At 38.8% G+C, this 24,327-nt stretch overlaps 3 protein-coding genes across 3 annotated transcripts; 2 read left to right on the top strand and 1 right to left on the bottom strand.

Moving 5' to 3' along the window:
• Positions 1 to 2,122: 2,122 nt before the first annotated feature.
• On the top strand, positions 2,123 to 2,836 carry LOC132892523 (protein FAM240B). Its single transcript, XM_060930801.1, has 2 exons — positions 2,123 to 2,244; positions 2,725 to 2,836. The coding sequence occupies exons 1-2, from the start codon at positions 2,123 to 2,125 to the stop codon at positions 2,834 to 2,836; spliced, it is 234 nt and encodes a 77-aa protein (XP_060786784.1).
• Positions 2,837 to 8,305: 5,469 nt separating this feature from the next.
• Positions 8,306 to 20,660, bottom strand: srp19 (signal recognition particle 19). The gene is made up of 5 exons (XM_060931866.1): positions 20,484 to 20,660; positions 19,921 to 19,996; positions 15,022 to 15,093; positions 14,727 to 14,835; positions 8,306 to 8,706 (listed from the first exon to the last, which is right to left on the bottom strand). The coding sequence occupies exons 1-5, from the start codon at positions 20,519 to 20,521 to the stop codon at positions 8,576 to 8,578; spliced, it is 426 nt and encodes a 141-aa protein (XP_060787849.1). The 5' UTR covers positions 20,522 to 20,660; the 3' UTR covers positions 8,306 to 8,575.
• A 26-nt stretch (positions 20,661 to 20,686) lies between these two features.
• zgc:101664 (uncharacterized protein LOC450064 homolog) lies at positions 20,687 to 24,041 on the top strand. The gene is made up of 2 exons (XM_060931864.1): positions 20,687 to 20,803; positions 21,040 to 24,041. The coding sequence occupies exon 2, from the start codon at positions 21,079 to 21,081 to the stop codon at positions 21,802 to 21,804; it is 726 nt and encodes a 241-aa protein (XP_060787847.1). The 5' UTR covers positions 20,687 to 20,803; positions 21,040 to 21,078; the 3' UTR covers positions 21,805 to 24,041.
• Positions 24,042 to 24,327: the final 286 nt, after the last annotated feature.

Below are 24,327 nucleotides of genomic sequence, written 5' to 3'. Positions count from 1 at the left end.
CTTTTCAGCCAGCTTAACTAAATTATTGGAGAGTAGTGCACCAGCGTGACTTTAGCCCAGGGAAGATCATCACTTTCTGCTTCTCTCCCCCTTTTATCTGCTCCCTCTCACTGCACACAAACACACAAACAGCACATTAATCCACAACAGGTGCTTCCACTTTGCCATTCACCTTCCCTGGCTTCGCTCTCAATTCACAAACCAGCCCTTGACCATGCCCCCACTGCCACACTCACTAACTATTAGTTGTACTACTAGTATAACTAGGAGTTGTACCATCCATCCATTATCCATATCCGCTTATCCTTTGCAGGGTCGCGGGCAAGCTGAAGCCTATCCCAGCTGACTATGGGCAGGAGGCAGGGTACACCCTGGACAAGTCATCGCAGGGCTGACACATAGAGACAGACAATCATTCATACTCACATTCATGCCTATGGTCAATTTGGAGCCACCAATTCGCCTAACCTGCATGTCTTTGGACTGTGGGGGAAACTGGAGCACCTGGAGGAAACCCACGCAGACACAAGTAGAACATGCAAACTCCACACAGAAAAGCTCCAGTCAGTCACTGGGCTCAAACCCAGAACTGCTGTGAGGTGACAGTGCTAACCACTACGCCACCGTGCATTGTTGTAGTAGTAATTGTAGTAGTACATACTGTTTATGATGTGTATCAATACAGTGTCATTGGGTACCCTTAAATGCACTTACAAATAAATTCTTAAGATAATAAATTATTTTCAGGATAGGCAGCATCATTCTAAGACATGATTCTATGACATTCTATGACAATATAAAAAAACACCTCACAAGTCTTCACCTTAGTGTTGCCTCATGTCCTAATTAATATTAGTATCATTTGAGAGCACAGTTCAAGAATCATAAAAATAGACCATGTTAATCTCAGTTGACCTCTGGTTAATACCCTGGACTTATGACATATCATGCTCTAAAGAAATGAAATGTCAAGCACGTGCTAACAGATTTGTATGGCACTCCATATTTTCCAGAATACTGTTGACCATTTCCACTAAGCTGATCCTAGTGATAATGTGACTTAGACCAATGTCAAATACAAAATGAGGCAATTGCACAGTGGGTCTCCACAATAAAGTCTCAGTGAATGTATCTGTTTCTGTGCCTACTACTTGACTAAGTTTACAGTTTACTTTTGTGTTCATAATTTCTATGATAATTCTATTGTAAACCTATTACTGAAGAAATGGGGTTTAAAGAGCTTAAATAATATTAATTTTAAAGTCTTTGATTATTATTTTTTATACAGTATGCAACATCCCCAAAGTGACCAATTTGCTTCATGCAAGCAACACCATAGGTCCAGGAAGTGGCTAGATAATGAGTTTTTGGCTGCAGACAACAACCTGATATAGACATCAGTTGTTCAGCATTAGTAATAAGATCCATGGTTGGCAGAATTGCTTTGCTGCTTGTGTATTCTCGTTTGTCCTGCCAGCTTCTTTTGACATGATGTGTGTGTACGTTAAAAGCTGATGCTGAAAATCTCCTGTGACACTTAGCAGAACACGCAATGCTATCACCCTGATACTGTACAGTGTACATAACTTTGTGGCACCTGTTGAGTACTGTAATACCGCTATGGGCTTTTACTAAACTAAGTGTCAATGGATGTAACACACTGCACACTGGGAAGTGTCGCACGATTCCAAACGTATCTCAATCATTTCCATCCTTTGCACAGTTGATTCCCTGTGCAGCCAATAAATAAACTTCTCTGGCAAAGAGCTTAAAAGGTAATCTTCAATTTTAGAGATACTATTAGAAACATTTATGATTACACAGGAGAAAGCAGGAGACAACTACCCTTCATAAGGTTAACCTCATTATATATTACTATGCTGATTTTAAACCAGCAACAGTTTTGCACTAATATCTGGAGCTTCGCTAGAATGTAAGATTATCAGATTATGATGCTCTTTCGGACTTATTCTTACCATCTAGCTACCAAGTGAGCTTAACTACGCATGTGTAAATATTTTATATAGTTTAGTTTATATAAGTGTTTTAACTCTGTTTGATTTCAATTTCTTATTTTTACTTGTCTTCAGTGCCTTAGGAGTGCAAGAGTTCTACAGTGGACATGAATGCAGCACTAATCCATGACAAATTATTTATCAAAGCATTCTGGGAGAAAAGAATTTCAAATCACACCCAGATAACCAACAGTGAGGAATTAAGGATGAAGAACAGTGCACTTTCAAAGTAAGTAACTTCTTATACTGTATTCGTACTATGTAAAAAGCCCTTCCTTTTAATTTCATATTGACAAATATTAAACATGTTTGACTAGGCTGGAATAAAGGAGTTGAAAGTGACCTTCCAGAATGTTAATCTGCTTACTCTTTTAAACCAGTCTCCAACTTACAAAACTTTAGAAACTTATCAGACTAAATTTTTGTAAAGTGACCTTGGATATGAGAAAGGTGCTATGTAAATGCGTCTTCTTATTACAAACTAATCCATGAAATGTGCAAGATGGATAGTGGCAAGTGTGAGCTATCATTGAAGGAGCAATGTTTATATGTTTATTATGAATATTATTTTTAAATTATTTAATTAGGCTATTCATAGCATTTTGCAGCTGGTTAACTGACTAAAATTCTGTCACTGGTTACCATTAAAAGTCCCTGGATAAGTATGACACCATGACATAAATGTTTATTTTAATTTGTGTTTATCTAGGCTCCGTGAGGAATGGCTAATGAGACTTGAGAGTCAAACAAAACATATCAAGAACATCAATGACAGACATGCCATAATGTCAACAGAGGCCAAGCAGATTGATCAGGAATGATTTAAGATAAGCTTCCCCATACACATAACTTTGGAATTTATTTACTCTTTTTTTTTTTTTTTTTGCAATGGAGAAGATAAAATAAAAATAAATATATTAATACAAAAAGATGCAAAGTATAATATTATTCATTTAATATTAATGTATGTCAATTATTCATTTTTTATTTACATATTCTTTTTCACATTATTTATTCATTTCTTTTTCTGATTTCCTTGCACTTTCATTGTGCAACGAGGGGCTGTCAATCAAACTTGCTGCCTTGTCATCTGATTCCATAGAGTGATTGTACATGCCTGTCTTCAACACTGGTTTGAATACGGCATATACAGTACAGTTTATTTAAGGTATGCATGGCCTATGCTTTGAATACACTAGTACACAAACAGATGTACTATACCTCGACAGTATATCTGCAGCTCCTGGCTTTATTCGAAATCACAATCTGAATAAAACAACAACATAATGCAGTACCAGTTTTACATAAAAATATGTATATGATAAAATGAATTTCATTCAGACCTTATTTAAAACCATTTTTGAAACATATTTCTGACTCAAATATTTATATTTAAACTGTTTCCAGATATGTTTAAAAAAAACAAACAAATAAGCATGATTAGTATGCATTAGGTACACCTACCTTTGACCTATAAACATTTTAATATATGGGAATCCTACTATTTAGTTCAATTTGTAGATACAGATTTACTGACTGTGGCCTATTTATTCCTTGAATGTTAAAAAAAGGACCACTACTGACCAGATATTATTTAGATGGTGGATGATTTTCAGTATAGCAGTGACACTAACATGTTAATGTGTTTTGAGGATTTCCTTTTTTAAACTCTTATAACAGATAATCAAAGCCTACCAGTCAAAGCCATCAACCCAACAGCAGTCTTGTGGTCAGATACTGACACTAATGAAGGGTTCGAGAATGAATAACATCATTCCCATGAGCAGTATGTTAATATTAGTCTCTAACTACAGTATATACCTACAATGGGCACCAAGAAGGTGCGTTTAATAATGTGGCCAGTACATACATGTAGTGTTTAAACCCCCAGCACACACACACAACTTCTTCAGGTCACTGTGAGAATGATCCATCACAAAAATAATATCTGGCCAACAGTGATCATGTGGAGGTCCCTTCCCACTTATGGGCTGACAAGAGGGAAAATTGACAAATTGTACATAACAGATGTCCAGACATGCACTTACTATATATGATGGCCCAGCCTGATCAAATGGCCAAAGATCTCAGGTAGGTACCTGATAAACCACCATTCAAATGTAAGCTTAAGCGAGTTTGGAAATTTAACAGCCATTCAGAGGCAGGATTATTTCAGCATAGCACTACAGTCTATAAACCCTCAGTCCATAAATGAATGAGACAAGGCTTTGGTAAAGAGAGAAATGAACTGAATATTAATAATAAACTTAGAAGTTGCTTTTTCCCCCCCCAATTTTTTTCCCATTTTGGTCAATCTGGTCCTCCATATTTTAAACCTGTTCATTAATTTTTATCAACGCAATTATGTAGGTACCGCCTGTCTCGTCTTTTAGGACTACAACTCCCATCAATAACTTCCGCGGTGACCTACGTCACGCCTGGGTGGGATCACCTACGTCACATCCTCCATGAAGCCATAAATAACTGAGCAAACTTCCGTTCTCCCTCTTTTGGCGCCGCGTGAGCTCAGCACATGGACACAAGGAGATCCGCTCCTCCAAGCACCCAAGATAAAGACGTCTTTCTCCAAAGAAAAACGATTCAGCGCGGTTTTTGTTTACCATTGGCCACGGTAGAACTACTTAAATCGTGCTATCTCTCTCTCTCGGTTGAGCTACAGCCAGTTTGTTTGTCTATTATAAGTAACGTTACAAAACTGCCGCCCAAAGCAGTTTAATTAAAAGTTAGAAGCGACCGGATTCCTTCTAACTAAATCGCTGTGCACATTGTTTGATCAGAGACTTTTCTTCACGAACGACAAGCGTCGGACCAAGAATTCTCTGCTTTCTACAGAAGCAACTCACGTGCTCCTGTGGACTCCAAAAGTCTTGGAACACCTCTATAATCTTGCATTGGAAGCAAGATACTGAAGTAAGGCTGGCATTTTTGGGCAGAAACTAGTCTTAGGAATTCGCTTTATGAAGTAGTGTGAATTTAAACTCAGGAATTGTTTAATTGTGCACACTGGTTTTGTGTTCAACATTGTTCTATGTTCTCTCAGTTGTTTGTTTAATAGATAGGCTTTTGCATGCTCTCTATTCCGTCCTAACACCTTTAATTTCATTATTACATATATTTTGACCTCATCAAGACTTCAGTGGATTTAGTAATGTTACAAGCTAGTGGAGTTAGCTACCACAGCTAATCTGTTTTGTCTCATTAGCAACAGAGCTAATTCTTGTCTCCACCACGTGGTCACACACACACACAAACACACCTTAGCTAGCAACACAGAGCTAATTCTTTTGTTTTACCACGTGGTCACACACATACACAAACACACCTTAGCTAGCAACACAGAGCTAATTCCTTTGTCTCCACCACGTGGTCACACACACACACACACACCTTAGCTAGGAACTAGACCCCGAAGCCGCCGCCAGGCGCCGCTAAAACCGCCATTTAGAATTTGAGCCGCCGCCAGCCAATAATTTTGTAAGCCAATTTGAGCCGCTATCTAATAAAATTTGGCTGAGCCACTAAGAATTGTGTACATCAAATAATGGGTTTATCCACATCATGAGCTACAAGAAAAGTGACACAAACATGATCAACTGTACACACTAGTAGTAACACAATAGAGACGTATAGGCATACACTGTAGAGATTTAGAACTGATATCACAGCACAGAGAGCCACCACAAGCTTGCCGTTGTGACTACCTGTCTGGCTTCCCGCCCCTCACACCGTTACCACGATACACTGGGGAACCCGGGAACCCACCCAGAGCATCAATCGACTCCGATATCGACGAGATGGCTGCATTCTTTGCCGCTGCTGAGGGAAAGTGTAAAGGTATTTTTTTGTTTGTTTGTTTGCACGTCCAGGTTTTTCCGGGATTGTCCCGGTTTTTTTGTGGAAAATGGAAAATGTCCAGGAAAATGGAATAACCTTCCCGGGACACGTTTTGTCCTGGTTTTTTACTTCCTCACATTATCCCCCATTGAAATAAACACAAATCATTAATGTTTCTCGCAGCCACTTAACATATTAATAGTTTTCACGTAAGCGGGCATATTGTAGGCAGCTACTTGTGTGGCCTCACCGAATGTTTGCGCACGCAGCCAGTCGCCGTTGCTAGGTGATCGTGGTCAATACAACGGCGGCCGCGCGAAATCAAAGATACTGGAATACCGTAATACCAAACAATAGGTGAGAGTTCCCTTGGTCGGTGCGCGAGTAGGCTGGCTGTCTACTTCCTATGTTCTGTTTCTGATAAAGGCTGGTTCTAAAGCCTGGGCCAATTTCATCAATAAATGAATCATTAAATAAATCATTAAATATATCAAAAAAGAATGCCTGAACACTGGCGTGAGAAATGAATAAATCAGTTGTCCCAATAACATAGCACCTCTCTCTTGTGATTAAAACAAAGGATTAGGGCTATTTGGTATGATACGGTAGTCTAACTTTTAAAGTTCAGTTCTCCAGAGAAAAGGCTAAAACAACAACGAAGCAGACTGAGAGAAATTATATTGATTATATTTGTATTATTTTGATTTGGAAACGGAATGGGAGGAGAGACAGACGATGAGGGAGTCGGACAGAATGAAGTAGAAGATCCGGTACCTGTCAAAAAGAAAAAAAAAATATTGTTAAAAAAAAATATTGGCGTCCAAATAAGATCATTCCTATATGAAATTATTTTTTGTAATAATATTTGTGGTAGTGCCCATTTAAGGGTTAAGAAGACAAAATGAATTTTAACTAAACGCCTAACTGCACCAGTTGAACTGTTTTATTTTTAAACGTGAACATTCACATAAGGCATAAGGCATTGTAGATGTGCGTGTCCGCAGCCCTCAACCCCCGCGCTCGTACGTGCGCGCAGGCGCGGCCGCCGACCGATGTGTCCCGGTTTTTTTACAACTCAGATGTGGCAATTCACATACTTCGAGATTGATAAAAAAAAAAAAAAAGTACTCCACCACTCTACTTTCATCATAGTAAGATAGCTGCCAGTCCTTCACTGGTCATTGCTAGTGAGAGTAGATAGCTAGATGCCTTCCTCGAACAATCCAGATTAGCTTATTATTAGCATTGAACTACAATCTTGCTAGATTTATATTTACAATGAAGTAAGAGACCAGGGGACCTGTGGTAATTTGCTATTTATTCCCCCCATTTGTTTGATCCATTCGCCCGGATATATGCCACACAGTGACGTCCAGTATCAGCCATTTGTAGCCATAAACATTTTGGTGGCTGCAGCAGCCATTAAGGTTTTGGCTGAGTCAGCTAGCCAGCCAATAATTTCATCAGCCAGCCATTATCCTGAAAACAAACGGCTTCGGGGTCTACTAGGAACCCAGAGCTAATTCTTTTGTTTTAGGCCACACACACACACCTCACTGTTTGCCAAAGATTTCAACTGCTATTATTCATTTTTATCTTTGTTATAATAAATTCAATTAATTGTTAAACTGTGTCTGTGTTGCTTCTATATTCTTTGAAGTCATCCAATCTCAAAGAATTCCAAGGTGCATATGAGTTGTGTAATACGGTAAGTGATCCATTATTGTTGCATTGGTAGTGACCATAATAATTTGGAATATACCATAATTTAGCTGTTTGGTAATTTATTATTAAGCACCAAAATTAATGGTATTATTAATGAGACTGATTTAATGAGACTGATCACTTAATTACAAATTGCACCTACAATTAAAACCAATAATCCCACTTCCATTGCTATTAAAACAACCTTACATCTCTCAAACTGGCCAAAATATTTTTAAAACACAGGTGCTAGCTCATTTGTCATTTTACTCACTTCACCACTGTTTACAATGGGACATAAAAATAAAAAATTGTATGATCCTTAATTAAGTATTCTATGAAAAACGTGAGAGAAAATCTAATGTAACCAAACCAAATAAAGGGCCTAAAATTTTTCAGCAGGAAAACTGCATACCAGAGGAAAGAATGGTATTTAAAAAAAAAAATTTTAACTGCTACAATATGACAAACATTAACAAAATTAATTAATACAGGTTTGATATGTGGCTTTTTTTTGTTTCTCCCTGTACCTCTTGCCACAATTAGGGAAAAAAAAAACCTCATAACAATGGGAAACGGACAGTATACTTACCGTAAATCAAGAGAGATGATGTTTCATTTTATTTGTTACTGAAAATGACATTCAAATGCTCATTCAAAAAAAAAAAAATACTCTACAATTTGATGCACAACTTAATTGTTTCCAATTGTGACAAAAAGCATAACAAAGGTTTCAAATGGAAGCAAATTTAATACTGTAATATAATTGAAAACAATACAAACAACAGAAGTGTAGAGGTTTAAAATAAAATTCTGTTGCTGCTTGGATTTTGTTTAGGATTTTATGATGAAAACTGACATGTCCACAAAATTGAAACAACTGACAATTGTTAAAGCCTGGGGTACTTTTCTGTACTGAGATGACATACAAGAGAATCATAACCAACTGTAAAGCTCAGTGTTAAAGTTTGTATGAAGTGTGTATTTTCAGGAGCATATAGCTACTTCTTCTTCTTTTTTCCTTTCTTCCCTCCTTCTCCTTGTTGTGATCCTGTGTCACTTCCTCCACTTTTCTGTGCTCTTGTCTTTAACTTTGGAATCATCTCAGCCACATAGAACATGACATCTTTTTCTACACACACACACACACACACACACACACACACACAAAAAAGTAAACATCACCATAAGGCACTGTTTTTGTTAAATCCAGGAGTAAAGCACCAATGGAGAGTAAACAGGTTTGTAAAATTAACCTACAAATGGAGAAAACACTGTACTCATTGTTAATGGACTAAAGGACCCTGCACAAAAACAATTAAAATACATTATCAAAACACTGGATAATCAGTAAGATCACTGCACTTGTTGGTCATTGATAATACACTGTAAATTCTAATTATTTATAAAGAAATACCCATGGAAACCAATTTCCTTAAAAAACTAAGTGAATTAGGAATTGTATGTTGTACTAAAAATGCTTATTTATTTGTAAGTACAACACAGAGTTGGTGGCACGGTGGTTAGCGCTGTTGCCTCACAGCAAGAAGGTCCTGGGTTCGATCCCAGTGGCTGACAAGGGCCTTTCTGTGTGGAATTGCATGTTCTCCCCGTGTCTACATGGGTTTCCCCTGGGTGCTCTGGTTTTCTCCACTGTCAAAACACTGTTGGTTAGGTTAATTGGATACGCTAAATTACCCATAGGTGTTAGGCCCTGTCCACACGGCAACGGATTCAGGTGAATCCGATAAAATTGTTTATCGTTTCAGCCTGGTGTCCACACGGCACCGGCGTTTTGGGTGCCCCAAAACGAAATCTTTTGAGAACGGGTTCCAGAGTGGAAAGATCTGGCAACGGCGCTGTTGCGAAGTCGTCTGGATGAGTAGAACGGATTTGTTTACGATGACGTCACAACCACGTGCTTCACGCCGGGTAGAAGTGTAACGAACTCGATGCGAGTTGTCAACAAATCCTATAACTTGGTTCATGAAACGCGTTTACAAAATATTTTTACTGTGAATATTTATTGTGTAATGGTGCAAAGTGAAAGAGAGAGAGGGAGAGAGAGAGAGAGAGAGAGAGAAAATAGCCCTTAGGAGTCAATCCCGCCAGCAAAAATAGGGAAAAAAAAAGGAGCGATCTCACCTCTTCAGATGTTGGTTTAAGTCCTACAATACATTCCTCAAAAAGGGCGTAGAAGAACAAATTAATCCATCAACATGTAGCATTCAATTTATTCCGGACCATTAAAGACGCCGCCTTCCGCGTAGAATCATACGTCATCCTCGCCGCCATATTGGATGGGTCAAAGCGGAGAATAAAGATGCCTCATTCATGTGCTGCGTTTAACTGTACCAACAGGTTTGCCGTCCAAACGAGATCACATGGGATTACCTTTCACAGGTGAGACTGGAAAAATACTTTTCATTGTATTTGGTCATTATAATGTAATTTTACGAACAGATTTTTCTGACTTTGTGGCTAATATGAAGTCTCGCGCATAATAGTTTATGCACATGCGTCCTTACTTCTATTGTTCTGGTGTCTCCGAAGGGACCGTCTTACAGCGCCCCTAGAGGTGTGGCATGTGTATTGCATCGTTTTCAGTAAGCATTGCGTTGCCATATGTACCTGATATTTTACTGATCCGTTGCCCATGTGGACGCAATATTTTTTTTAATAACATCTCGTTGCCGTTGTCGTGTGGATGTAGCCTTAATATCTAGGCTGTGTTCCTTGGTCAGACATGAGCAGTATGGTGGCTGCCTGTGGCACCTTTGAATACCTTCAACTTGGCAATGTTGAACTGTGCCCTTCACTATTCAGCTGCAAGAAAGGATGATTAGCCACTCTAAATAAATAGAATGTTAAGTCTGACAGCAAAAAAACCATTGCAGGGGCGAAATGCTCCATCAGTATTGCCATTGTTGATTTTTTTTTAGACCCCTTTAGCGACTTTAATTTAAAAATGACTAATAACAAATCTAGCGACTTTTTCAGCATACATCAGTGACGTGAACGTTATACAGCTCTCCAGCTCACATCAAAGCCATCCTTATACAAGTTTAGAAAGCAAGTTCACGTGACTCATGGTGTAATGTCTGACTTGAGCCTGCAACCAAATCATTGATAACGATGGTCCCATGCCAAACAAATCACTGATCATTACTGCTTGTCCCACCCACTTGCATCTTTGTTTTAGGCTTTTTGGAGATATTAAAAAAATATAGTATAAATATAAAAGTACTACAAGCAAGTAAACATTTTCCTTCATGGCAATTGCATATTTTTTTAAAAGACTCCTATCTATTCAAATGAGGGACACAGCATTGCGGCATGTTGCGATGATGAGGCTTGGCCCTGGAAATATGGTCCTCACGACCATATACACTTGTGTTCAAAATAATAGCAGTCCAACACGACTAACCAGATCAATCACTGTTTTTGGTGGAAATTATATTACTACATGGCAAATAATTTACCAGTAGGTGTAGTAGAGTCATAGAAAACCAACAGACCCAACATTCATGATATGCATGCTCCTGAGTCTGTGTAATCGAATAATTAAGTGAAAGGGACGTGTTCAAAATAATAGCAGTGTGGAGTTCAATTAGTGAGATCATTCATTCTGTGAAAAAACAGATGTCAGTCAGGTGGCCCCAATTTAAGGATGAAGCCAGCACATGTTGTACATCCATTTCTCTCTGAAAACCTGAGAAACATGGGTCGTTCCAGACATTGTTCAGAAGAACAGCGTGCTTTGATTAAAACGTTGATTGGAGAGGTAAAACGTATACTGTAAAGAAGTGCAGAAAATGATGGGCTGCTCAGCTAAAATGATCTCCAGTGCTTTAAAATGGACAGCAAAGCCAGAGAGACGTGGAAGAAAACAGAAGACTACCATTCGAATGGATCGAAGAATAGCCAGAATGGCAAAGACTCAGCCAATGATCAGCTCCAGGGTGATCAAAGACAGTCTGAAGTTACCTGTGAGTACTGTGACAATTAGAAGATGCCTGTGTGAAGCTAATATATCGGCAAGAAGCTCCCGCAAAGTTCCACTGTTAAAAAAAAAAAGACGTGCTGAAGAGTATACAATTTGCCAAAGAACACATCGACTGGCCTAAAGAGAAAATGGAAAAACATTTTGTGGACTGATGAAAGTAAAATTGTTCTTTTTGGGTCCAAGAGCCGCAGACAGTTTTTCAGACGACCCCCAAACACTGAATTCAAGCCACAGTACACTCTGAAGACAGTGAAGCATGGTGGTGCAAGCATCATGATATGGGGATGTTTCTCTTACTATGATGTTGGGCCCATTTAATCGCATACCAGGGATCATGGATCAGTTTGCATATATCAAAATACTTGAGGAGGTCATGTTGCCTTATGCTGAAGAGGAAATGCCCTTGAAATGGGTGTTTCAACAAGACAACGACCCCAAACACACCAGTAAGCGAGCAGCATCAGGGTTCAAGACCAACAAAATGAAAGTTATGGAGTGGCCAGCCCAATCCCCGGACCTTAATCCGATAGAAAACTTGTGGGGTGACATCAAAAATGCTGTTTCTGAGGCAAAACCAAGAAATGCAGAGGAATTGTGGAATGTTGTCAAATCATCCTGGGCTGGAATACCTGTTCACAGGTGCCAGAAGTTCTCAGAAACTGTGGTTATACAACTAAATATTAGTTTAGTGATTCACAGGAATACTAAATCCTTAAGATTTTTTCAGTTTATATAGTAAATATTTGGAGTTTGTAATGAAAAATGCAGACACTGCTATTTTTGTGAACACCCCAATGTTCATTTTTCTTCATTTTCTGTAAAGTAATTAAAATATTGATACATTTTTCTTCATGTTTTGATGTAGAATATAATGTGCAGTGTTCCCAATGCATGGAAATAAAAACTATTATAAGGATTTTGAGCTTTACTCACATTTTTAAACACACTGCTATTATTTTGAACACAACTGTACTTTGGGGCGGCACAATGGTGTAGTGGTTAGTACTGTTGCCTCACAGCAAGAAGGCTCTAGGTTTGAGCCCAGTGGCTGACAGGGGCCTTTCTGTGTGGAGTTTGCATATTCTCCGTGGGTTTCCTCTGGGTGCTCTGGTTTCCCCCACAGTTAGGTTAACTTGGGGGTGGCCTTAAACTGAGGTGCCCTTGAGCAAGACACCTCATGAATAAAGTTGTTCTTCTTACATCATGGCTGAACAAGCAGACTATACTTTTTGTCAGCTGAACATTAATATTGCTATGTCTCCCATTCTTCCACATCTCAAAGGTGCTCTATGAGATTCAGATCCAGTGTCTGGGAGGCCACTGAAGATCACTTGAAATCAGACATGTTCATGGAATTAATTTGAAATAACTTGTTTTGTGACATGGCACACTATCTTTGTGGAAGTTGCCATTCTAAAATGTGCAAATCGTGGCCATGAAGGGATGCACATGGTCACCAACAATACTCAAATAGGTTGTGTCAGTCAAATAATTCTCAACTTGTGCTAAGGGGCACAAGAAAACACTCCCCAGACCCCACACCATCACCACCAGCTCGAACTGTTGACACAAGGCAGGTTGTATCCATGGATTCATGGTGTTGATGCCAAATTCTGACCCTACTGCAGAAACTGATATTCATTGGACCAGGCGACATGCTGTGCATTCTGAGATGTTTTGCTTCTCACCACAGCTGAAAAGAATCTATCTGAATCAAACTCAGATTTGTTTTCCCCTCAAAGCAGTTTGTTTGGGAAGTTGTAAATATAACATTCTGATGAAATGACATTACCTCTCGAATAAGTGACTAAATGTTTTCAAAACTAAAACACAGACTGAGACAGTCTACCATATTTTCCAGACAAGTTTTTTCACCTTTTAACATATACTGATACTTAAATGTGAAGAGATGCATATTTTGTGTGTGTGTTAACCCTATTGTGGCAAGCCCATATTTTAAAAATACAGTACTAGTCAAAAGTTAGGACACACCTACACATTCATAGGTTTTTCTATATTTTGACCATTTACCTTGACAGTTTGCATATTATTGGCATTATCTTAACCAGCTTCATGAGATAGTCACCTGGAATGCTTTTCAATTAACAGGTGTGCCTCATCAAAAAGTTACGGAGTGGAATTTCGTGCCTTCTCAATGTATGTGAGAACAAACATTAAAAATAGTAAATAATAAAAATACAGAAAATAGCCCTATTCCACAACTTTAGTAATCTATGTTATGTCAAGAACCACTCAACTAAGTAAAGATTAACGAGAGTCTATCATTACTTTAAGACATGACATGTTTTAATTTATAAAAATAAAAGAAAAAAAAACATTGAATTAGAAGGAGTGTCCAAACTTTTGGTTGGTGCAGTATAAACACTTCAAATATGATCATGTTTATAAACAAACAAACAAAAGAAATTGCTGTATTAAGCAGAAATCCCCACACTGCAGTCAAAAATAAAAAATTCACTGTAATCATTTGTTGTATTTTACGTGATTCATGTGTGTATTGTAAGCTGAAAGTAAAATAAAAATGAATGCGAGAGAAATCAGTGCTGGGAGTATGCTACCATCAGTGTTAGTGTAACACTGACAATTCAATATGGAAACTAGTGGAAATTAGCATTTTTGTCGCAGCAATGATTTAACAAACAAAAACTACTTATAAAATAGAAGCATTTTGAAAACTGCTGTGTAACGACACCTTCATAAGAATGTTTTTAAAAAGGTAGGTTTTTCAGGTCAGACAGTGAGATTAAATTAAGGATTGTAGTAAAAGCTTCACAGATGTAAAATACAAAAGCCTGGTACATTCATGCTTATACAATAAAGCAAGATTTTTATTTATTTTACCTAAAATATCAGTCAGAATTTAGGCACATGCTTCTTACACTTTAGAACAAAAGTTACCAAACCTGGTCCTGGAGTACCTCATAAACTGCACATTATAGTGTTTTCTCTGCTCCCAACACACCTGATTCAACTCATCAGCCCTTCCTGAGCTGAAGTGGATGTGTTGGAGAGAAACACTAAAATACACATTACAGTGGGGTTGGGAACTAGTGCTCCAGAGCAACACACTGACTGGAAAATATAGTACTACACTGCATTAAAACACAAGCTACATTGACACTTACTAGAAGTAAATTTCTCCTGACACAAGCTTCCATTCTCTTGTTTGAGTTGAACTCGCACTCTTCCCCTGAACTGTAAATCTCTATTCCATTCCCTTGGATACAGCTTGTTCTATATGGGGAAAGACAAAAGAAAATCAAATTTAAGCTCCTCGACATTTGACTACAGAATGCACATATGAGGAAGCAAACAGGCAGCATGGGCTTTTCAAGAACACACACACTAAACCAAGAAGTAGAAGCTTAGGGATTTGAAGCAAAGATGAGGTATCCAGAACGTTAAAACACACAACAGTACCTCAATTCTGACATTCATTCCTGCCGCAGTTAGAACATCCCTGATTTCAGCACAGGATGGGTTTTCCACAGCCTAGGAGGGAATTTAGATTAATTAAAATGAACTATGAATGGTGTCTGCCAAACAAATAAACAATCCATCCAGACGGATTACACAAATGACTTACTCCGGACACAAAACACAGCAAGAAACATACAAGAAAGCACAAATCAGCAACAGCAATTATTGTCATCCTTGTTAAAGATGGGTATAAAAAAATATATATATATTGTTTCCATCGCAATGTCCGTGGTTAATTAGTTTAATCTCACAAAAATATCACCAAAATATAACCATTCCTGGAAGAAAATATTTTTCCTAAAAACCACATATGCACACCTAGAAATTCTTAAAACAAAACATAGCTGAAGCATGTTTAGATCTTATTTTAGTTGCTTGACTTAAGTGGTCATCCATGACTTCCCGTTTTACTGAGGTATAAATATGAGGTGATGGAGACAATTTCCATTAGGGTCATTCCATGCCAAATTAGCCAAAAGCCCATTGGCCTCAGATTTTCTTAATTTTGTCACTAAATGTTCTTTTATCCACCAAGTGAACAAATCTGAAGTTTGAGCCCTCTCTGTCAAATAGTGACTGAGCTACAGCTATTTTTGGTGAGGGGTGGGGCCCCCAAAATAGTCCAGAGTTTAATATTGTATTAAATAATAAATCCAGAAACCTGAAACTTTCTATAGCGCTAAACTAAAAAGTAGAGATCACAAATACCCAGTGCAAAACCATCCTGGAAGAAGCATGTTCTGAGGTATTGCCTGAAAAGAGGTGAGGGGTCTAAAACACAATATCTTTCTAACCTATTTTTACCTTGAAGGAGTTTTGAACTGATCATGATGTTTGGCATAAGTAAACTCCATATCAAGTACTTCAAATTGAAACCAGTAAAATGTTGAACATTTTATATCCACATTATATGGAGGGGCTGTATTTCAACAACAAACTGTTGTCAGACTGCGCAAGTGGCAATGAACAAAGCCATTGAGGTGGATTTGCAGCAGAAAAAAAAAATTAGATGCTTACAGTTAATTTCAGCATGATTTTTGGGCTTCCAGACTTGGCCACGGTGAAGGGTGAAGCTTCTTCACACCTTGTATGGGTCCTATAATATTAGGATTTACATATAATAATAATAATAATAATAATAATAATAATAATAATAATAAATGTTTTTGTGATATCTGCTTGTTAGTCTACAGCCATAGAAAAGTTCAGGTTTCAGGATTTATTATTTAATCCAATGTAATCTCTAAACATGGTTTCATATTTAATGGCCACCATTCTGGGACCCCTACCTCTCAGAAAAATGGCTGCAAAGCAGAAACTATTTTACAGATTTGTGGGTAAAGGAACTTTTACTGGCAAAATGAAGATATTCTGAGGCTAATGGGCACTGGAATGACCCTTGAGTCATTTCATTAAAATGGGGAAGATTAGAGAATACACAAATTAAATAAGAAAAAAAATTGTGTTGACCACAGGGGCAGCACAGTGGTGCACTGTTTAGCACTGTTTCCTCAGAGCAAGAAGGTTCCAAGTTTGAATCTTGTGGCCGACTGGGGCCTTTCTGTGTGGAGTTTGCATGCTTTCCCTGTGCAGGTTTCCTCGGGGTGCTCCGGTTTCCTCCAACACTCCAAGGACATGTGGATTATGTCAACTGACTACTCCAAATTGCCTATTGGTGTAAATGGTTGTTGGTCTCTGTGTTACCCATGTGATAGATTGGCAAGGTGCCCAGGGTGTATCCCGCCTCTCACCCGAAGTTGGCTGGGATTAGCTCCAGATTCTCCCACAACTTTGACAGACAAATGGTATAGATCATAGGTGGCCAACCCGCGGCTCGCGAGCCGCATGCGGCTCTTTGCCTGGTGTCATGCGGCTCTCACCTTCACGTCCAAGTTGGTGTTCGTTTGTGGTTTTATGTGCGTTTTCGCTTCACTGCAGTTAATTACGGTTATTTTATTAAAGGTGCTTCGCTTGGTTTCATTACGGTATTTTCACATCATGACAAATACGCAGGTGCGTGAGATGATATGCTAAATTTCAGATCTCAAAATAGCAGGGAAAAAATGCACTTCAAAAAGAAAATATGAAGATGAAAACAGGACGTTTTTAACAGAGTGGGAGGATTTATATTTTTTCGTTGAACGTTATGGCCAGCGTTGGGCACGTCTCATCTCATCTCATTATCTCTAGCCGCTTTATCCTTCTACAGGGTCGCAGGCAAGCTGGAGCCTATCCCAGCTGACTACGGGCGAAAGGCGGGGTACACCCTGGACAAGTCGCCAGGTCATCACAGGGCTGACACATAGACACAGACAACCATTCACACTCACATTCACACCTACGCTCAATTTAGAGTCACCAGTTAACCTAACCTGCATGTCTTTGGACTGTGGGGGAAACCGGAGCACCCGGAGGAAACCCACGCGGACATGGGGAGAACATGCAAACTCCGCACAGAAAGGCCCTCGCCGGCCCCGGGGCTCGAACCCAGGACCTTCTTGCTGTGAGGCGACAGCGCTAACCACTACACCACCGTGCCGCCTGTTGGGCACGTTACTTTCAAAAAGTAATTAGTTATAGTTACTAGTTACTTTTCCCAAAAAGTAACTGAGTTAGTAATGGAGTTACTTTGTCATAAAAGTAACTAATTACCAGGGAAAGTAATTATTCCGTTACATTTTGTTCCCCCTCAAAAAAAAAAATCAAATTCAATTAGTGTAATCATAATAAAAGTGAATGTTAAATGTGTTTAATGACTGAAATGGACACTTAACAGAACCAATTAGTAACGTTATCTACACTATATTAATATTTTTGTGGGACAATGTGAGATAAGACATCTATCAAATGTAATATATTTTTGTAGTTATTAAAATTATGTTACTAATTACTGGCCACTGACGAGGACAAACGCTTTGTTCCTCGACATAATGTGCATTGCACGCAGACATTTTTGCCTTTTATTTCAAGTAATGAAAAGTCCTGGCTGTATTTCCAGTGTGAAAGCGCAGTGTTGGGCTGACCGCTCGCCATCGCTGGGTCTTCCGATTGAAAGTGTGCGCAGTAGTGCAGTAGGCGTGGCCTACCTACGTATGTTGTCCAAATCTACTCTGATTGGCTTACTGTGCCGTTGTCTCGCGTCTCCCCGCCCCACACTAAAGCAGAGGAAAGAAAGGCTGAACGAGCAGCGTGCCAGATGAGAACAGCTTTAATAAAGTAACGCAGAGTATTTTATTGTAAGTAACGGGAACGGCGTTATAACGATGTAAAAAGTAATTAGTTAGATTACTCGTTACTAAAAAAAGTAACGCCGTTAGTAACGCCGTTATTCCCATCACTGGTTATGGCAAGCCATTCTGCCTTCTATGTCAGTCGTCATTGTCGCATTTCAAGTCTTCAAATCTTCAGCGTCACTTCAGCTCACTACATGCTAAAATCGACCAGGACTTTCCGAAAGGGAGTGAACTTCGTAAACACAAGTTAATCACGTTAAAAAGTCAATCACAAAAGCAGGTACAGCTCTTCAAAAAATTTACAAAACAATCAGAGACAGTAACACATGCATCGTATAAACTGGCTTGGAACATTTCTGGTGAATTTCATACCATCCCTGCTGCTGAGGCTTGGGATACGCGCTGGGCGCGCAAGCCTGAGTAGTGGGTGAGTGCTCATTCAGTTTTGATGCCTTGAGTGAGAGTAGAGTATACTCCAAGTGTAAATAGTCATGAGAACACAGAACACATTGAATGAGAAGGTGTGTCCAAACTTTTGGCATGTAGTGTATATACATTATGTATTTGTTAATTTGTTTTCCAGTTATCAATTTGTGTGTGTGGTGTTCTTTCAAAAATTTGAGCATTGTATTATATTTTATCTATATTTGCACTTGCACTGATCACTGTTCCCAGTGCTTATGGAGCTTGTACTGTTTGAGGAAATTAAATTAGCACTTTGTAATTTCCATTTTCCGACTGACTGTATTTATTTGAATACTTATTTATTTGAATGCAGGTCTTGTGCAGGTCATGCAATTGAGAATTCAAGCTGAATCAAAATGGCTTTTGCATTTTCGATGTTAAACAGGTAACTCCAAAATGCACTAGAATACAGGAAATTGCATCTAAGAAATCCAAAATTTTTCGGGGGAGGCCCCCCGGAACCTCCCCAATGGGGGGAATCCCCACATGTAAACAATGTCTGCCTTTGTGCCCCACCTACAATTTTCTTCACCAGTCGCCACTGTTGAAAATGACTGGCCTGTGGTCTTGGTACTGCAGTAAATGTATCATTATCATGTTGGTGTGGGGCACTGGTTAAGTTGGAGTGTGACATCAATGTGGCTGTGTGTGTGTGTCCGCGCGCGCAGAAGGAAGGGTAATATTTGTGTGCCCATGTTCATGTGCCGATGTGGCTCTTTGCCATAACACAGTAAGAATTGTGGCTCTTGGGCTCCGACTGGTTGGCCACCCCTGGTATAGATAATGAATGGATGGATGTGTTGACCATAAATAAGGCAATAGCTCCATATCTGAAAATGTGCATATCCACTGCTAGGACAATAATGAATTTGCCCAGAAAAGGACAAGTGTACTTTATCCCATGCACAGTCAGAGATGCAAAAATTCCTCCAAGGAACACAGTTGGAGATTTGCATAAAATTGTAGTCTGTTGGGGGTCACCAATTCTCTGAACATACAATATGACACCATCTCCACGATGATAAATTATTTGGATGACATGCTAGAAGACCTTCTTTTCCTTCATTTAATATGGGATTCTGTACTGTGGAGAATCTTTACCAAGGATGGCAATAATTCTGGAGCTGACTCTTTATCTCACCTTCTCGATTGGTATTCTTCGACCCTCTGCTAATGTCTTTTTACTGTTAATGTAAGCTGGATATATACACAAGTACCTGTAAGAAGGAGAACAATTTTGCTCATTTCATTCATCTTAGAGATAGGCTCCGGATAGCTTTATCCGGAGCCTATCCCGGGAACACAGTGTGCGAGGCAGGAACAGAGTTGAGAAAGGTAGGTAACAGACTCCAATACAGTTGAGCTAATGCAGGTGATTAGAGACTGAGTATAACTGCAAATAGTATATTCTTTGTTATTTCTAACATCCATTGTCATCCCCAAATTTTTGCACACCTGTATGACATTAATTAAACCTGTGTTACAACTCTAGCAGTTGTTGCACAGACAATTTTCTATTAACACTGACTAAACACATTAAAACAGATCCACTATGTACGTTCACTTTATGGAAGTTCGCACATTTCGCCAGCGTTTTCAGTCTCACGACTCAAATGAATGAAATAATTTCATTCATTATTGCATATTGTCTCAGTAACTTTCCTCTGGCTAAAAGCAAATCACCCCGATAATAAATTCACTCACCTGTTTTCATCAGCAGGATTGCTTGTTAGATAAGCCATCTTATACGATTGTTGTATGAATTTTCTGAAACTAAACTCGTTAATATTGGACAAATATGTTGCTAAAATGACACGCTTACATCTCTTAAAAGCAACATATACCTCATCGTTACAGAAACAGGAAGTGGCGTTCTTCCTGCAGTCTCACTGTCTACTCCACAGCGCCTCTACTGGACAGGAGGTGGTATCGTACTGATACGCTGGGCTAGTCTGTGGATAGCTCGTTAGAGCTAACACGAAACATTAGACGCTGGAGTTAGCAAAAGTAAATGCATACTTACGGTAAGTTGACATTAAACTGTTCTCAGTCCTTGCAAAATTGTTGTGTGTCAGCAGTATGTGATTATGACAGCTGGCTAACTTATTACTTCAACTGTGTATGTACTTAGCTAGTAAGCTAGTGCAATGAGACTGGATGTTGGTGACTTTTTAGAATACTTTTAAAAGATATTTTCATGAAATAAAACGTTGTGCAAAGCTCTTATGTGTCTTCCTTTGCTTTGATTTTTTAAAACTAGAAACGCCCGGATTTAAGAAGAGAGCTACACGGTTATTAGATGGACGTATGTTTACACTACAAAGGTGACCAAGATAAATGGAGTGATTTGGTGTCGATATCCGAGAAGGCCCTAGAGGACTTTCCGCGTCGTGTTTTGCCAGTATTTACACCTTGGTTTCCTTCTGGCGCTGACAGATCTTGTCCAATTAAACCTAAAAAGTCTCCTCCTGTCATTTCATTTAGCCAGCAGAAAAGTTCCGAATTTTTCCAACAACCAGAGTTTGTTTTTCCTAAGAGTCACTGTACAGATGGTCAAGAGAATTTTGTGGACACCAGTAAGAGGAAATTAATATCCATCCCAGCACCTGCTAATGAACACTCCAAGGCAGATTTTGAGAATGTGACAAAGAAATGTAAACGCTCATGGAGTGTCTTTTCATCAAAAATGAAAACATTTCCAAGGACACAGTACATCTCTGGACAATTCCACAAAACTGTACAGAGATATGGACTTGACTCGCACCAGAGAGCAAAATGGGTAATTTCTGAGCTGAACTGTTTACCACAGAGCATTGAGGAAGTTTGGTCAAAGCTCAGCCATGCTATTAAGCACTGCAAGCTTCCAACATGCAATGCCAATTATCAAAGAAACTTGATCCAAATCTGGGTGTACTGTGACATATCTTACTGTGAATATATTGGAAATTTCTTGAGGGAAAATTTCCAGCTCTCAGGGGAACTCACTTTAGCTGTCCATAAACTAGGAGACATCTTTAAGTTGTAAGTAGTATAGGGTCACACATCAATATGAGGGTACAATGTGATACTCTGTAATAGTTAATTGATTAACCTTATGTTGTATCAGTACTGAAGATAACATCACTAAAAGTTGATGTTAACTTCACGTGTGTGCATCAGTTGAAATATGAGAAGATTTTTAAAATAGTAATTTCCTTTGTAAAGAAAGAACATATGAGGCAAAATCAGTAGCTTGGTATTTCTGCAGTGTGTTAATGGGGGAAATAAACAAGCAAGCGAAAACTATAAAATAATGTTCATATATCAGTGTTTTCCCCAGAAAAAAATTAAAGCCCTAAATTCAGGCATGATAATACACAGACAATTGAGCACCAAAGGCGTGAAGCGAAACTAGGGGGGGTCTCTGAGGGGTTTTAGATACATGATTATAGGATAGAGTTTTACCAGTGTTTCAATGGTTTCTGACCTAAATAGTATAATGTATACACATTTGAAATTTCACCTTAAAGTTCAACATGCAAGTTAAACTGTTTTGTTATAGATTACTTAGGTATATGATATATTGAAAATCTATGGGGATACCTTAATTATCTATGATCAAGTAGTGTTGTAACAAAAACATGCATGAAAATATGAACAATGGTTTGCTCAATCTTATGTAATCCAATGAAGAGAATCGATCATCATGACCTCCTATTGATCACAAAGGTATCTGAACCTAAGAACTGCCACCTTAAAATAAGTTGCTGTATTACTATAACTGTAATGATTTAGAATGTTTCTGATGCAATTACCATAATATATGTACACTACCGTTCAAAAGTTTGGGGTCACCCAGACAATTTTGTGTTTTCCATGAAAAGTCACACTTTTATTTACCACCATAAGTTGTAAAATGAATCGAAAATATAGTCAAGACATTTTTCTGGCCATTTTGAGCATTTAATCAACCCCACAAATGTGATGCTCCAGAAACTCAATCTGCTCAAAGGAAGGTCAGTTTTATAGCTTCTCTAAAGAGCTAAACTGTTTTCAGCTGTGCTAATATGATTGTACAAGGGTTTTCTAATCATCCATTAGCCTTCTGAGGCAATGAGCAAACACATTGTACCTAACAGTGTAACTAAGGCCAAGTTTACATTAGACCGTATCTGTCTCGTTTTCTTCGTGGATGCACTGTCCGTTTACATTGAAACGCCGGGAAACGGGAATCCGCCAGGGTCCACGTATTCAATCCAGATCGTGTCAGCTCCGGTGCTGTGTAAACATTGAGAATACGCGGATACGCTGTGCTGAGCTCTAGCTGGCGTCGTCATTGGACAACGTCACTGTGACATCCACCTTCCTGATTCGCTGGCGTTGGTCATGTGACGCGACTGCTGAAAAACGGCGCGGACTTCCGCCTTGTATCACCTTTCATTAAAGAGTATAAAAGTATGAAAATACTGCAAATACTGATGCAAATACTGCCCATTGTGTAGTTATGATTGTCTTTAGGCTTGCCATCCTTCCACTTGCAAGTGGTAAGTGATATGCGCTGGGATCACACACACAGCGGCTCAGTCCCGTATCACAGCTTGTGCACTTCACTCGCGTGCTCTGTGAGCTGCGCAAGGCCGGAGTGCGCACCCTCCAGAGGGCACTCGCTGTTCAGGGTGGAGTGATTTGGAGCACAGGATGCCTGCGGAGCCGAGCGTATCTGTGTATTGGTGTTGCTGTGTGCACGCAAATCGTGTATTGGCGTTGCTGTGTGCACTAATCGTTTTAAAAACGTTAATCTGATGATCCGCTGATACGGTCTAATGTAAACATGGGCTAACACTGGAGTGATAGTTGCTGGAAATGGGCCTCTATACACCTATGTAGATATTGCACCAAAAACAGACATTTGCAGCTAGAATAGTCATTTACCACCTTAGCAATGTATAGAGTGTATTTCTGATTAGTTTAAAGTGATCTTCATTAAAAAGAACAGTGCTTTTCTTTCAAAAATAAGGAAATTTCAAAGTGACCCCAAACTTTTGAACGGTAGTGTATAACTAAGATACACTGAAAAGAAAAGTAAGTCAACTGCATATTATAAAGTTTAAATTTTGGCACTTTATTAAATGGACTAGATTAAGATTAAAACACATTTAAAGGAAAAGAAAACTTAACTTAATTCATACATTTAAGTTTGCAGAAAGATTATGTACTTAACACATTCATGAAGATAATTTGTTAAGTGTCAAATGTAGCATAATTTCGAATAATAATGATAAGCATATTTGGCAGTGTGATGTCACTGTGACCCTTTCACAAAATAATAATCCGGAGCCGCCTTTTGTTAAATGGATCCCAGTGACATCACACCGCCAAAAATGCTTATGATTATAATTTGAAATTATGCTATATTTGACACATTTGGACAACTTCACTTCGTGAGAGTATTTATAAGTACATGATCTTTCTGCAAACCCAAACTAATGAATTAAGTTTTCTACTCCTTTAAAGCAGATTAATTCTCCTTGGATTTTGCTTGGCCCAGTGTTGGGCAACCCCCTCATAG

Source organism: Neoarius graeffei, chromosome 10 (genome assembly GCF_027579695.1).
Source record: "Neoarius graeffei isolate fNeoGra1 chromosome 10, fNeoGra1.pri, whole genome shotgun sequence".
Lineage (NCBI taxonomy): Eukaryota > Metazoa > Chordata > Actinopteri > Siluriformes > Ariidae > Neoarius > Neoarius graeffei.
Note: the sequence above shows the minus strand (reverse complement) of the source record. Positions and strands in the feature narration are given on the sequence as shown.

Excerpts from the sequence above, each read along its gene's own strand:
- LOC132892523 (XM_060930801.1), top strand. The coding sequence starts at position 2,123 with ATGAATGCAGCACTAATCCATGACAAATTATTTATCAAAGCATTCTGG. Across the intron at positions 2,245-2,724 it reads AAGAACAGTGCACTTTCAAA|GCTCCGTGAGGAATGGCTAA; the intron begins GTAAGTAACTTC and ends GTGTTTATCTAG.
- srp19 (XM_060931866.1), bottom strand. The coding sequence starts at position 20,521 with ATGGCTTATCTAACAAGCAATCCTGCTGATGAAAACAG. Across the intron at positions 14,836-15,021 it reads GAATGAATGTCAGAATTGAG|AACAAGCTGTATCCAAGGGA; the intron begins GTACTGTTGTGT and ends TTCCCCATATAG. Across the intron at positions 8,707-14,726 it reads TCAGGAGAAATTTACTTCTA|AAAAAGATGTCATGTTCTAT; the intron begins GTAAGTGTCAAT and ends GTGTGTGTGTAG.
- zgc:101664 (XM_060931864.1), top strand. The coding sequence starts at position 21,079 with ATGGACGTATGTTTACACTACAAAGGTGACCAAGATAAATGGAGTGAT.